At 39.2% G+C, this 14,346-nt stretch overlaps 1 protein-coding gene across 1 annotated transcript; it reads right to left on the bottom strand.

Annotated features, from left to right (window-relative positions):
- Positions 1-3,091: 3,091 nt before the first annotated feature.
- Positions 3,092-12,469, bottom strand: LOC131553883 (tripartite motif-containing protein 16-like). Its single transcript, XM_058798842.1, has 6 exons — positions 11,755-12,469; positions 10,882-10,977; positions 10,568-10,801; positions 9,267-9,426; positions 9,079-9,126; positions 3,092-3,612 (listed from the first exon to the last, which is right to left on the bottom strand). Exons 1-6 carry the CDS (start codon positions 12,322-12,324, stop codon positions 3,095-3,097), a joined length of 1,626 nt encoding a protein of 541 aa, XP_058654825.1. The 5' UTR covers positions 12,325-12,469; the 3' UTR covers positions 3,092-3,094.
- Positions 12,470-14,346: the final 1,877 nt, after the last annotated feature.

Here is a 14,346-nt window from a genome sequence, read left to right as displayed (position 1 = left end):
TCCATCATCAAATTCTTTTATTGCATCATTTACTTTTTGAAATGTTATTTCACGATTCAATCCTATATTTGGAGCATACACATTAACAAAAATAAATTTAACACTTTTAATTTCTGCTTGAACTAATAAAACTCTACCTTTTTCTATCTCTTTTGTCATCACAACTTTCAAATCTAAAGATTTTGAGAAAAGAATTGCAACACCCATACTAAAATTTGTTCCATGACTTAATCTACTCTCTCCTTCCCACCATCTGTACCACTCTATTTCATTATTTCTATCAGAATGTTTCTTGTAAGAAAATTACTTTTACATCATTTAATCTAATAAATTCAGACAGCATTGCTCTTTTAACCCTGTCTCTTCCTCCATTGATGTTTAAGGATCCTACTCTTACAACTTCCATAAAAAGGGAGAAAAAGAAAAAAGCAGATAGAAAAAAGAGAAGAGGAGAAAAAGTCACCCTTAGTGATTTACCCATCATTAACCAAATTTAATGAAATTTCCTTTTCTTGGGAGTTTTCCCCCTTCTTATTTCCGTGACAAACATTTTCAATCGAAATCTCTTCCTCTTGTTTAATTTGTCCTCTCCTACTCTTTTCATCCAGTACAAAACAGAACTTTCAAACTTTTTCGTATCAGCAAAGTAACTCTTCACTTCTACTATTTTCCCAAATGTCTCATCCAAGAATTGATCTATCTCTTCCAGGGAATAAAACTGCTCACAACCCATCTGAGATAAATTAGACACATCTGATACATCTGACAAAGCATCATCCTCACTTTCTTCCTCTCTTTCAGTATTAGCCATTTCTTCTGTTTGTTTGCTCTCCAAATTCACTATCCTTTCAGCACTTGCTTTATCCTTATCAACTAACATCCCTTCTTCACCAATTTCTAACCCTTCCACCTGCTCTACCCCCTTCACAGTTTCTGTAATCCCCATCTCTTCCACTACTTGTATCTCCCCATTAACCTTTTCTACCGCCTTAGACACTTCCATAGTAGGTCTAATCTTACTCTCAATACCAACATCACCTGAAACTTCTTCATTACACACGTTTTGTTTCTCATTTTTCACTGTTTCCCCTACAGTTTCTTCCACCCTACCATTCTCATCATTACTCTGACCTACTTCATTCCTTACACCTTCTCTATGTGGACATAGCAATCTTACATGTCCCACTGAACCGCACTCAAAACAGCGCATTTCCCCCGTGCTCGCATACAACATGTACGATTTACCCTCATACATGCATCGGAAAGACACATTTAATGTTGGCGCATTCAAAAACATAAACACCTGCCGTCTGAATGATAGCACATGCTTCAAGGATTCATGTTTACAACCAAGCGGTACCATCTTAATTCCACTTGCAAACTTTCCATACCTCGATAACTCACGCTGTATATCTTCATCCGGAATAAATGGCGGAACATTTGAAATCATTACCCTAACAGTTGGTGATACTAAAGGTTGAACAACAACAAAAGCTCCACTTACCACTATGCCGCTTTCTACCAAACGATTCACCAGTTGCTCCTCCTTCAAAAAGACCACCACGGCTTTATTCATCCTAGACGCTGAAACAATACTTTCATGTCCCACTCGTTCAGCTACGTCCAGCAACACATCCTCCACCTTTACTCCCGCTTGAGTGATGCATCTTATTCCGTGACGGAGCGACAGAGACGGCGTTCACACATCCAGGTGCGACGCCTTCCCTGCTCTCGACACGTGAAAACCTGCTCAATGAGTCAATAAAACTCACACTAAACAATAAAAATTAAATTAGGATATCAATTTCACTCAAAAAGAAGTTTAAAGACAATAGAAAAGTCCCTATAACTCCCCTCACCGTGACACCTCTCCCACTTCAAACCGAAAATTAGGTGTGTGAGAGAGAAAGAGAGATAGAGAGAGAGAAAGAGTGAAGGGCTAAAGGCAGTAAAACATCACAAACATGGATTCAAAACTCCAGCAAGTCAGCAGATAAATCATCAGAATATTTAGCAGTTTGTCACACTTTAATTCTTGTAATTAAGTATATTTCTCATTATAATCACTTGTCTTAGTTGATACTAATAATCTAGAACACATCATATTTATAATATTTTATTAAAACCATATTAATAGTAGGCCTATACATTAAAAAGGTAATATACATGAGTTGTTTATTAGTATATAATATAGATGAATGCTGTATAATGTCTAATACTTATACTTCCATTGAAGATGAGGCATCATCTTAATTTATCATTTATTTAATTAATTTATCTTAATTGTGAATCATAAAAGATAAGGTTATCAAGATATTTCAGGACATAGTACCAAATAAAAAAAGGTTTTGCTGTAAAAGGAACAGGTAAATATCAATATGTAAAACAGTAAATAGTTTCTGTTATAATCAGTTATTCTTTATTATGTGTAATTGTGATGTTCTATTAAAACATCTACAATAATATCTGAAATTAGTACAGAGTGTGTCGTCTTCTATTTTAATTGTATATTTGTAACAACTGGATAATTTGTATTAACAAGCACCCGCCGCCTTAGTGCCCCCTTTCTTGGTTTGGGCCCCTGCCCTGCTCTGATCATTTAAACATGTTAATTACACAAACAACACGTTTAGCATCCTGTCTCTGGAAACAAATCAGCAGTGATTGATTAGCATATATCTGATTATTGTAGAGTTTCTTACTCCACGAAGCAAAAGTGTGTGAAATACCACAACATACAGTATAAGAGCGCGGTTTATCTGTCGATCAGATGCGTCACAGTAGCGTTCGTCACTATAGCAACAGCAGACTCACGACGCATTGTGTTATAAACATCAAACAATCATTGTAAGAAAAACAACTTTCATTATGTCGAGATCACGAGAAAACAAGAAAGAAATATAATCATAATCTATGATGATTAGCTGTTCATCGCCTGAAGAAACCAGAACATTTGAAATAATGAACTTGAGCGAGATATGTGAACGAGCCCTTAATGAGAAAAGAAGAGACTCTATAACATCTCACTGTTACTGATTCATCATGCAGCTCAAAGCATTATGGGTAGAATCCCTCGTCAGTCTATTCTGATTCATCAACACAGTTTCACTGATGATCCGACATAACCAACATAAAACCCAGGATAGAGCGGCTGAGTGAATGTGGTCTGGACTGTGTGGATGAGGCTCATTGTGTCAGAGACGCTGTAGAAGGACAGAGTTCCTGCACCGTGATCCACAAACACTCCTATTCTGCTGCTGATGGACTTCACAGAGAGAACAGTCTCTATCTTATTGTGTCTGAATGAGTATCTGGAGGGAGAGCAGAACAAACTCCAGGACTGATCATTATATCCAAACACACACTCATAACCTGATCCCTTCCTGCTGATGCTCTTATATGACACTGATATACGCACATCTCCACTCCACTCAATCTCCCAGTAACAGCGTCCACACACACTCTCTCTACACAACACCTGATTCACATTAAATCTGTCTGGATGATCAGGATACGACTGGACTCTGTTAGCGACAGTAATCACTCTGTTGCTCTCAGACAGACAGATGTAATTATTCACTGTGTTCGGATCCAGAGTGAGCTGATGGGAATCTGATGGAGATAAAAACACATCAGAATCAGGAATTATGAATCTGTTTGATATTTTCAAAGTAATGTTCAGTGTATCATCAGTGTCTCAGTACAGATGACCAGATATCCAGTGCTAATCATCATTTACTAGGGCTGCCCCATGTTCTGCTGATACATCAAGACTGATTGTTATTTGTATAATGTGTGCGTCCTTGCAAATGTAAGTTTACATTAATATACATTGTTAGGAAATGTGTATGTGTATGTGCATGTGTAGACTTGTGTATGCATATTTGATGTTATAATGTTGGTTTACCTCAATATTTATGCACGTTCTGATAGTTCAATTCATAGATCTGTACAAATACACGGTTAAGATCTATGTTTACTGCAAATACATATATCAGTGATGCTGATATGGATCTCTAGGACATTTGTATCGTCATATTAGTATTTACAGTTGGAGCATGTTTTTTACGTGATGTATAACGAGTAATCCTATTTGATAGCGTTAAGCATGATATCACGTTGTATTGTCCGTTCTATTACTGGTGTAATTATGCTTTGTAATTTTCAATTCGGATTCCAGTGTTGCTTTAATTACTGTCATATATTTACAAGCATTGTATGTTGTTTGGAAAGTTTATTTAATTTATTCATTGCTATTTATTTCACACACACCTACATGTAACAAACTGATTGTGGAATAAATCACTGCTTGAGACCTGAAACTGTTGTGGATCTTTGCCTATCAACCTTCTGACCGAGGTTGAGGACTAGATGTTGAAAAGCCAGTGCATCTACGCGCATACATTTTAACAAAAATATTTACGTTTTAGACACTATATCGCCTGTTCTTGCTCTATTTCGACAACAAAAATAATTCCAAACAAAGCCAAAGAGCTGTTTTGCGTCTCTGAGTAACATGATGTGTTTTTTCCTAAAGGAATCAACCGTTTAAGGGTGCTTTCACACTAGCACTTTTGGTGCGCACCCGGGTTCGATTGACATCAGAGTTCGGTTCGTTTGGATGATGTGAACGCTGTCTTCTGAACTCGGCTACGCACCCGCGAACCGTACCCGAATCTGCTTAAAAAGGGTGGTCTGGGGTACGGTTCATGTGAACTCCAGTACGGTTCGCTGCTGATGTGAACGCAATCGTACCAAATCATGGAAGTGAACTGCTATTAATGACATATTATTTGATAAAAATGTGTTTGTGTGTGTGTTTCAATCAATTTCCTGACAAGCGTGACTGACGCGCTGCAAGCAGAGAGCTTTATGCCTTCAGCGTTCTTTAGAGCATTTTCAGTACATTTGTAAGACAGACGCAAGTGCCCTTACGCCACTGAAGCGTAACGAAATCGAACGGTTCAAAAATGTAAATATATAAAAGTGCAGAGAGCAATATTATGCATTTTGCCGGCTTCTTCTGCGCTGCCGTTACTAAGCAACAGGGTAAACAGCTGCTGGATTGATGATGCAAATGAACCGCGGTTCGGACCCAAATAAAATAATATGAACACAGTCCAGCGGGAGCAGGGGGAGGGGGGAGCAATCGAACTCGGGTTCGGACCAGGCAATCGAACCAAGTGTGAAAGCACCCTAAATGATTCGGTTCAGTTGCAATGACTCACTTGTTAACAGTGATTTGCTGCCACCTGCTGGTGGTTTTCATTTCACATTTAAAGTATCTTTTTATTTATTTTTATTTTTTTATAATTTCAAATATCAGTATTCAACGTTTTATGTTTAATATATCAAAACATTATTTATGCATTTGTAACTCCAGTTAAATGCATTCATGTCCTGCATTAAACAGTGTGTAAATATATCTAAATGTCTCTTCAGATGCAGCTTCTGTGTTTCCTCTGCATTGCAAAGATTAATTTTGTTGATACTGATTTCATTTGCTTGGCAACAGCCCAAATGTCTTATTATTGTAATTCACTGATTAAACTTAAGAATTTGACTCATTGCTGATGCACACTTTTAGACAAAAATGGCGTTTTATAAAGGTAAAAATGGCCATAAAAGGTAAAAATTAGGGCTGGTAAACGATTAATTTTTTAAAATCTAATTAATTACATGATGTGGCGATTAATTAATCAAATTAATCGCAAATTAATCGCACATCAAATTTGGCTGATAAATTACTCCCAAAAGATAAATTAAAGTCATTGTTGTGTAAAGCATCAAACAGACATTACAAAAAGTAGCTTCAGCAAGAAATATTTAGTTTGATAAACTTATTACATATACTCTTTTGGACCATGAGGGTGAATAAATGATGACACAATTGTCATTTTTGGGTGCGTGATCTATATCTTTAATAATTTATTTTATTAATTTTATTATTATTACTATAGAAATATGAAATTATTTCTGAATCTGAATCATTAGGCTTGTTCGACTTGAAGCGGATCATCACCATCAGATCGATCGTGTATGACATCAAAGTACCGCAAGAGCTATAGAGAGCAGATGACTCCTTATGCTTTTGAATCACTTTTGCAGTATTTTGATGTCATAAACCTATCTATCTGTGTAGCGCCGCTTCAAGTTCAACGCGCCAAATGATTCACCCAATTCATTCAAAATGTGTATTAAAGGGGGGGTACAATGCTGTTTCATGCATTCAGAGTTGTTTACACTGTTAAAGAGTTTGATTCTCATGCTAAGCATGCCCAAAGTTTAAAAAAAAAAATGATTTGGAAGTATGGCAGAGTATTTATGTGCCAAAAATCTTACTTCCGGGTTCGTACAAGTATCAGAAAGTTTTTTTCAATCATGGCTTTTGCTGACGTAAAGGACGGTGGAACACCTTATTTGGGCATTTCTCCCGGAAGAGTGCGCCCGTGCACGCATCGACCAGCGCAAGAGCAAGAGCGCGCCCATCAGTGCGCTTCATTCGGCAGCACTGTACGGGACTCGCTCTGGAAGAATGTCTCTAAAGAAGTGTGTTTTTGGTTGTGAGGGAAAGATAACCTTGTTCCCGAAGAACCCAGCGTTACGTGAACAGTGGATGCAGTTTGTTTTTCCGGGGCAGCAATGGAGTTACGCAAGTGTGTTTGTTGACGAATGTTTTATAAACAAGGCCCAGTTCGACGCTGGATCGTTTGATACTGAAAGATGGAGCGGTCCCAGCTATAAAAGATCCCGGTCATGATTCAGAACTGCAGACGGTAAGTGAAATGGCATCAAATGTCTGTGTTTTGTTTTCAATTAGAGCTCAAGTGCTCATCACTCTTTAGCTCCGCCCACGGCACGCCTCCAGGAGCTCGGTTTTTTTTGGAGATATGAAGGATGCAGTACTACTCTATAAGTACTCAAGATTAACATGAGATTGGGTGAAACTGTGTGTGTTATGCCCCCTTTAAGAAATTAAATGCCGCTGTGTGTTGCTCGGAGACGAACATTTCTGCTTTGTTTTTATATTTTTGTTGGCAAAATTGAGCAAATCAGACAACATTGTGTCTAAAATAACACAATATTAACTTCTTACTTATGGCGCTTTTCCACTGCGAGGTACAACTCGGCAAAGCTCAGTTCAGCTCGGTTTGTGTTTCCACTGCAGTTTAGTACCGCTTTAGAATGGGCGGGATTATTCACGAGTGATGATTTTCTCCGGGCCAATCAGTGATCAGCAGAGTTTACATGTCACGTTTTGGTAACGGACGGTTTGCTTGGTACCTCTGCCAAGGTGGTACTAAAAAAAGTACCAGGTGCCAGGTACTGTACTCAGTGGAAAACCCCCCAAAGGTGAGCCGTACTGAACCGTACCGTGCCGTACCATGCAGTGGAAAAGCACCATTACTGAACTGTTGTATAAGATCAGTATCACATTTGCACTCGTGTGATACTGTCACGCCCCTGGACTGTTTTTGTTGTTTTGTCCCTCCCCATGTGCTCCATGACCCAGTTTCTTGTTCCAGTCTGAGAGTTCTGTCTTTGTCGGGTCTACTCGTTATGTTTGTGTGTTTCCTGCCGTTTCCAGTGTGGATGTACCCTGTGTTTGGATTGTATTAAAGACTGTTTTCGCTATTCCTCGTCTACCATTGTTCCTCGCCAACACAGAGTGTGACAGAAATTGCTTAACTATACGATGTAAATATGAGACAAAAACTCAAACATTTTTGCCCCATACCTTGAATTTTAGGGACATTCTACGTTCTCTAGGCTCCATCACGCAGTTGTTGCCTCATATTTGTCATCAATCAACTGTATGAAATGTCAGATGACCCACATAGGTCTGGTGCGGGGCAAGTGCCTTAAATGCTTTAACAATTTTAACATGTTATTTTTCACAGTAATTAATTAATCTAATTAACTCGTTAAATTACCAGCCCTAGTAAAATTACAATTTAAAAAATTAACTTATTGGAAAAGATTAATTTCTGTCACTGGTGCAAACTGACCACCACACATGGAGAATATCAAAAACTTTAGGAGTCAGCTGTCCACGGTGCAATAACACACTCAGCAAAATATCACCTTATTATCATCATCAATAAAATCCCAGAAAATATCAAAATATTATTTTTTGTCAATATCACACACCTCTAGTCAGGACATGTAAACGTTTGTTTCGATTATCGACCTCAAATATGGCTTATCATCAGAAAGGTGCAAGTAGTAGCATCATTACATGGCCACTCAATCTAATGTAAACCTAGAAAAATGTGCACTATTCCAGTGTTTGTGCAGAGTGTGGAAGCTGAACAGTAGCACTCACCGCATGACCGGTGCGATCAATTGCATTTTAAGAGCATCACATCTTTCGAATCTGTAAAAGCTCTACTTTCATTTGTGTGCACTCACAATAACAACAAAACGTTGTGCTTTTGTAAAATAATGAAAGCAAACAAGGCGCACTTTCTGCCGTCTAGGTCTCTGTGAACTTCAACGCATAAAAAAATAAAAATAAAATAAATATATATATATATATATATATATATATATATATATATATATATTAACCGAAATTCCATGCTTGCCTCACAGTCATGAAAAATATATCTACAGAAAGTGAAATGCCTACTTTTAAATGAAGCAATTCAAATGGAAAAAAAATATTTTCAGATTATGTAATCCGTATTAAACGTGCCCGTCCACTGTGGAGATGATGAGTCAGTGTCATCGACTGCAGCCGGAAATACAGAAAACAATAGTTTATCAATGAATTATTATGATGTTAAGGCAGTCTTCTTGCTATTTTTTCCCTGAAACATTCATAATCATTACTTCTGCGGAGCGCTGATAGGCTATAGGCAATTAAAGGGTCATTATTATGAATTATATGGTTAAATAATATATACATGCGATCAGTCTGCCATTTCAAATGTATGACTATTAGTCAATCAGAAAAATATTTAGTCGAGGGCAGCCCTATCATTTACATTATTTATAAAACTCTTCTTTCTCCTTCTACAGGAAGAACATGAACACACTCAGTGAGTTTTTCTACTGGTTTTCTTACTGACTTACATTGTAGGAAGTCCTTCCTGGTCCTGGGAACAATGTTGGTGAATGTGACTGTGGAAATCAACAGACATGAACAGTGTGATTCTCATGATCCTGCATCCATTCCTAACACATTTCTAATATGATGTTTTCCATGATATGAGATGATGATGGACTGGTTTCTGAGAGCAGATGAATCTGCAGGACTTTACCTCTGTCTGAGATCTTCTTGAGCTCCTCTTTGCAGAAATCCTCCAGTTTGTATCTCAGCTGACGGACAGATTCTCTCAGATCATCAAAAGAGAAGAGAGAACTGAAGAGATCATCATTTACGTCTGTAGATTCAGGAGGTGCTGAGAGAGACTGGAAACTCTACAGAAAACAGAAATCAAAACTCATCAGCTCCACACTTCACCCAATAACCTGCTGCAACATCAGTTTTGTGCGGCTCTTGTTGACTTGACTGATCTTTAGTAAGTTCAATTCAGTATATCAGAAACTCTGGATTCTGCCATTTTACTGCATGAACACAGAGACACAAACACAACAGCTCAACTACACTTCAGCATCTCTTTCCCTTAACTCACGTGATTCCTGTTTTCTGGTTCTGTGTTTGAGTCATGTGTGTGTAGAAAAAAAAGCAGCTTCCTCATTCCTACTCCTGTTGTGTCTGTCTGTGTGTCTGTCTGTCTGTCTGTCTGTCTGTCTCTGTCTCTCTCTCTCTCTCTCTCTCTCTCTCTCTCTCTCTCTCACACACACACACACACACACACACACACACACACACACACACACACACACACAAACATTGCAATGCAGTGTATGGTGGTTCTTTTCATGTCAGTGTTGTGCATCATTCAGATGAACTGAGAACACCTTTAAATTACAAACCAATCAATGATTTTGAATTGAGGGAGTAAATGGGAGGGTCTCACCTCAGTCGTGGTGTTGAAGGTGGAAGAGAGCGCTGCTCATTTACTCCCCAACCTACAATCCCTGCTGATACCGAGACTCGAACCCAGGACCTTTGGGTTACAAGTCCAACTCCCTAACATTTCACATCTTGGTGAAAACTGTTTCTACACTATTTCGTGTGTGTAAGCCTGTATAAACTAAAATCACTTTTATCAGGTTTGAGGATCACCTGATCCAATTTTGATGAACCTTTCTCAGAATCAGTACTATCGAGTTCACTGATTTCACAATGACGTAATAAATCAGAAGGAATAATGAGTTAAAAAGCTGAAATGTTAATAAACTGTTGGTGGTGCTAGTGGTGTTTGACAGCTAAATATATCTTCCAGAAGAAAGAGCTCAGAGAAATGATTCATAAGAGATTTCCAGAGCTGAAAGCCATTTGTAAGAGGCGTCTCTTTCAGAAGAAGATGATCAGATGAGAGTCTGACTGATGATTATATAATAAGACACTCATGAAATGTTTCTCTGTGAGTCTGGTGTCACAGCAGGATCTGCTCAAGTCCACTATGACCCTGTTCTTCTAGATCTGTGTTACCTGCAGGAACTGGATGTGATCCTGTGTGTGTGAAAGCTGCTCCAGCTCAGCGTCTCTCCTCCTCAGATCATTGATCTCCTGCTGCAGTCGCTCCAGTCGTCCTTCAGCTCGACTCACTGCTTGCTTTTCCTGATCTCTGATCAGCCGTATCAGCTCAGAGCGGCGTCTCTCAATGGAGCGGATGAGCTCAGTAAAGATCCTCTCACTGTCCTCCACTGCTGTCTGTGCAGAGCGCTGTTAGGACACACAGTGATTCAGGCTTCAGTGAGTCTGAACTGAGACTGAGACAAACTTCTCTTCTTCTCCAGACTCACCTTATGAGACTCCAAAGCCTCTCTCAGCTGCTGAAGATCTTTCTCTCTCTGCTGGATTATCTGCTGGAACGTCTTCTGCGTCTCCTTCAGCTGCTTCTGCAGGACAAACAGATGATAGTGAATCTCACAGAAAACTAATGATGTTTTATTAACAAAGTTTGGGAGGAGCGCATCAGATTCTTAGCCTAATTTAACCCAAGAGAGGAACGCACTCAAGTTAATCAACACCATAGGTATAAATACAGCTGACATACCTCTATCCTTTCACGGTTAATAAGCATCCCTCCACCGCCCCTTCTCCACTCTTGAGTTCTTACTACACTTATACACGGGGGTACTCTGGGTTTGGGCCATTCCCGAGCTCGGAGCCCTTCCCCGGACAGCACACCACATACACATTACTATACTCCAGCTGTAAGTGTGAACTCGTGAACTAGAACTAAATCATCATGTAAACAGATGAATCCAGTAAAAGTGGAGCTGAAAACTAATAGCTGTAGGTTCAAAATGATGATCAATTACAATCATTATAAATGATTTAACATGAAGATTAAGGCCTGTTTCACACTGCAAGCGTACGTATAGTAAAAGTGAAACTGACGCAGACGTAGAGCTTCAGACTGACAGTATTTCTGCATTTTGACTGATGAAAGTATATATTTATTATATGTATTATATGTCAAAGAACAGGTGAATAGTGTAATGAAAGCCCATTTTATGAAATTTTCATTTTCAGCAAACAGTGAAACTCTTCTTGCAGCTGCTGTTCATTTCTGCTGCTGTGTGAATGCTGTCAGCTGTTAATATGGTGCCGATACAAACACATATGAAATGAGTGTCAGCAATATTTCATCAGTGTCTAGTTTTAAATACCTGTTTCTCTGTCCTCTGTGCTGCAGCTGATACAGTGTCATGGTTTTTATGGTCATCCATACACAGCACACATATACATTTCTGGTCAGTGCGACAGAAAACCTCGAGGAGCTTCTCATGTTTCTGGCAGATCATCTCCTGCAGTCGTCCAGTGGCTTCAGTCAAATTGTGTCTCTTTCCTTTAAAGAAACTCTCATGTTGTTCGAGGTGATTCTGACAGTAAGAGTTCAGACACACCAGACAGGACTTGATGGCTTTGTATTTTCTTCCAGTACAGACGTCACACTGCACATCTCCAGATCCAGCGTCACAGTCAGCAGAGAGTTTGGTCTTCTTCAGTTTCTCCACCACTTCAGCCAGCATGGTGTTTCTAGCTAAAGCAGGTCTTGGACTGAAGGTCTGTCTGCACTGAGGGCAGCTGTAGACTCTCATCTGATCCTCCTGATCCCAGCAGCCTGTAATACAGCTCTTACAGTAACTGTGTCCACAGGGAATGGCCACTGGATCCTTCAGGAGATCCAGACACACTGCACACAAGAATTCATCCTGAGAAACTCTGGGTTCTGCCATTTTACTGCATGAACACAGAGACACAAACACACAACATCAACTTCACTTCAGTGTCTCTTTCCCTTAACTCACATGATTCCTGTTTTCTGGTTCTGTTTTTGAGTCATGTGTGTGTAAAAAAAAAAAAAAAAAAGAAGCAGCTTCCTCATTCCTACTCCTGTAGTATCTCTCTCTCTCTCTCTCTCTCGCGCATGTGCTGGGTGAGTGGGTGGAGCCAAGAGCGTGTGACTGCTGTGTGAGGTACGAGTGGTCTTTACTTCTCTATCTTTATTTGTTTTTTTTCTTTTTGTATTTATTTGTATAGTTATTTGTTTGTTTGCTTTTTGTTTAACGTTGGTTATTTTGTAAATAGAGAAGTGAGTGTCGTGTTTTAGCTGGGGCGTCCGCTCCCACGTGTTGGGAGCATGGCTACCCCAGGCAGTGGGAGTTTTAATTCATTGACAAGGCGGCATGGTGTGAAAATAGATTCAACTGCTAATGTAGAAGAGTGTGGATTAGCAGTAGGGGAGGAGATTGGACATGATAATATTTTGTCTGCATCCCGTATGAATGGCGCGGTTGTTGTATTTGCGAAAACAGTTGATTTCGCAAATCAGTTAGTACAGAATGGGATTGTGATTAATGGTATTTTTATACCAGTGCTTCCCTTGTCCGCACCTTCCAGAAAGGTGATATTGTCAAATGTGCCACCTTTTATTCCCAATGAGGTGTTGACAAATTTGTTTGCGCGTTATGGTAAAATAGTTTCACCTATAAGGATGATTCCGATTGGAACTAAGTCGCCTCTCCTGAAGCACGTTGTGTCGTTTAGGCGCTATGTGTATATGATTTTGCAAGAGCACCTTGATGAACTGGATTTGTCCCTGAATTTTCGATATGAGGACTTCAACTATGTTATTTTCGCTACAACAAACAATATGAAGTGCTTCAATTGCGGTGCAATGGGGCACTTGATTCGTGCGTGCCCCAATAAGGTGGATAAAATGAACGAAACCCCTTTACCGGTTGTGAATGACGAGAACAGTGCAAACGCTAAAGAAGATCAGAATGCTGTGGTACCAATCACTGATGGTGAGGTACCTGGGCCACGTTCAGTGCAGACAGTGGTTGGTTTGGCCGGGAAAACAGTGGAGGTAGCGCCTCTAGATCGGTCCGTGGAAGGGGAAGATATGATCGTTACCGTAGCTGAATTGAATGAAGCAGAGAATAGTTTAGAGACTGTGGACACTCTGGGTGAGTGTTCTGTTCATCGTGAAAGTGTGATGTTATCAGAGTTGGACGACTGTACTTTTAAAATGCCACAGAAGCGAAGGTTAGAGCAACGTCTTTCAGATGAGCAAGCAAAGAGAGGGTTTAGCTGTGATCTAAGTCAAACCGACACGGAAAGTGAAAGTGATTTCTCAGAGTGTAGCGTAACGTATAGTTTGCCGCAAAGTGGATTTTCCAGTAGGAGTTATAGTGCAAATGACGTTAAATCCTTTCTAAAGGAAACTAAGAATGTGAGAAAAGTTTGTATTGAACAATATTTTCCTGATGTGACACAGTTTATTGATAAGGTAAGAATATATAGGAATGAAGGGTGCTTTAGTAATCAAGAAGTGTATCGTCTTAAGAAGATACTTGCTAAGCTCAATACTCAATCGGAATCTAATGTTAGTAATGAAAAGTAATCAGTGCGTTTATGTGAATCTTTGTTTGTTGAGCTTAATTTGTTCTTGGTTTTCCTCATTTATGGGTGGAATAAGTATTGCCTCTCTTAACATAAATGGGGCTAGGGAAGGAAAAAAACGTTTTCACCTTTTTGAAGTAATCAAGCAGAAAAAGATTGATGTTTTATTTGTTCAGGAGACTCACAGCAATGAGTTAAATGCATGTGATTGGGTTAGAGAGTTTGATGGAATGTCCATATTAAGTCATTTGAGCTACACGAGTGGCGGTGTTGCAATTTTATTTTCTAAAGGTTTTATTCCTTGTTCATATCAAGTGGAAGAAATTATAAAAGGCAGACTTTTAAAGATCAGA

Source organism: Onychostoma macrolepis, chromosome 14 (assembly GCF_012432095.1).
Source record: "Onychostoma macrolepis isolate SWU-2019 chromosome 14, ASM1243209v1, whole genome shotgun sequence".
Classification (NCBI taxonomy): Eukaryota; Metazoa; Chordata; class Actinopteri; order Cypriniformes; family Cyprinidae; genus Onychostoma; species Onychostoma macrolepis.
This window is presented reverse-complemented; position numbering and strand designations above follow the sequence as displayed.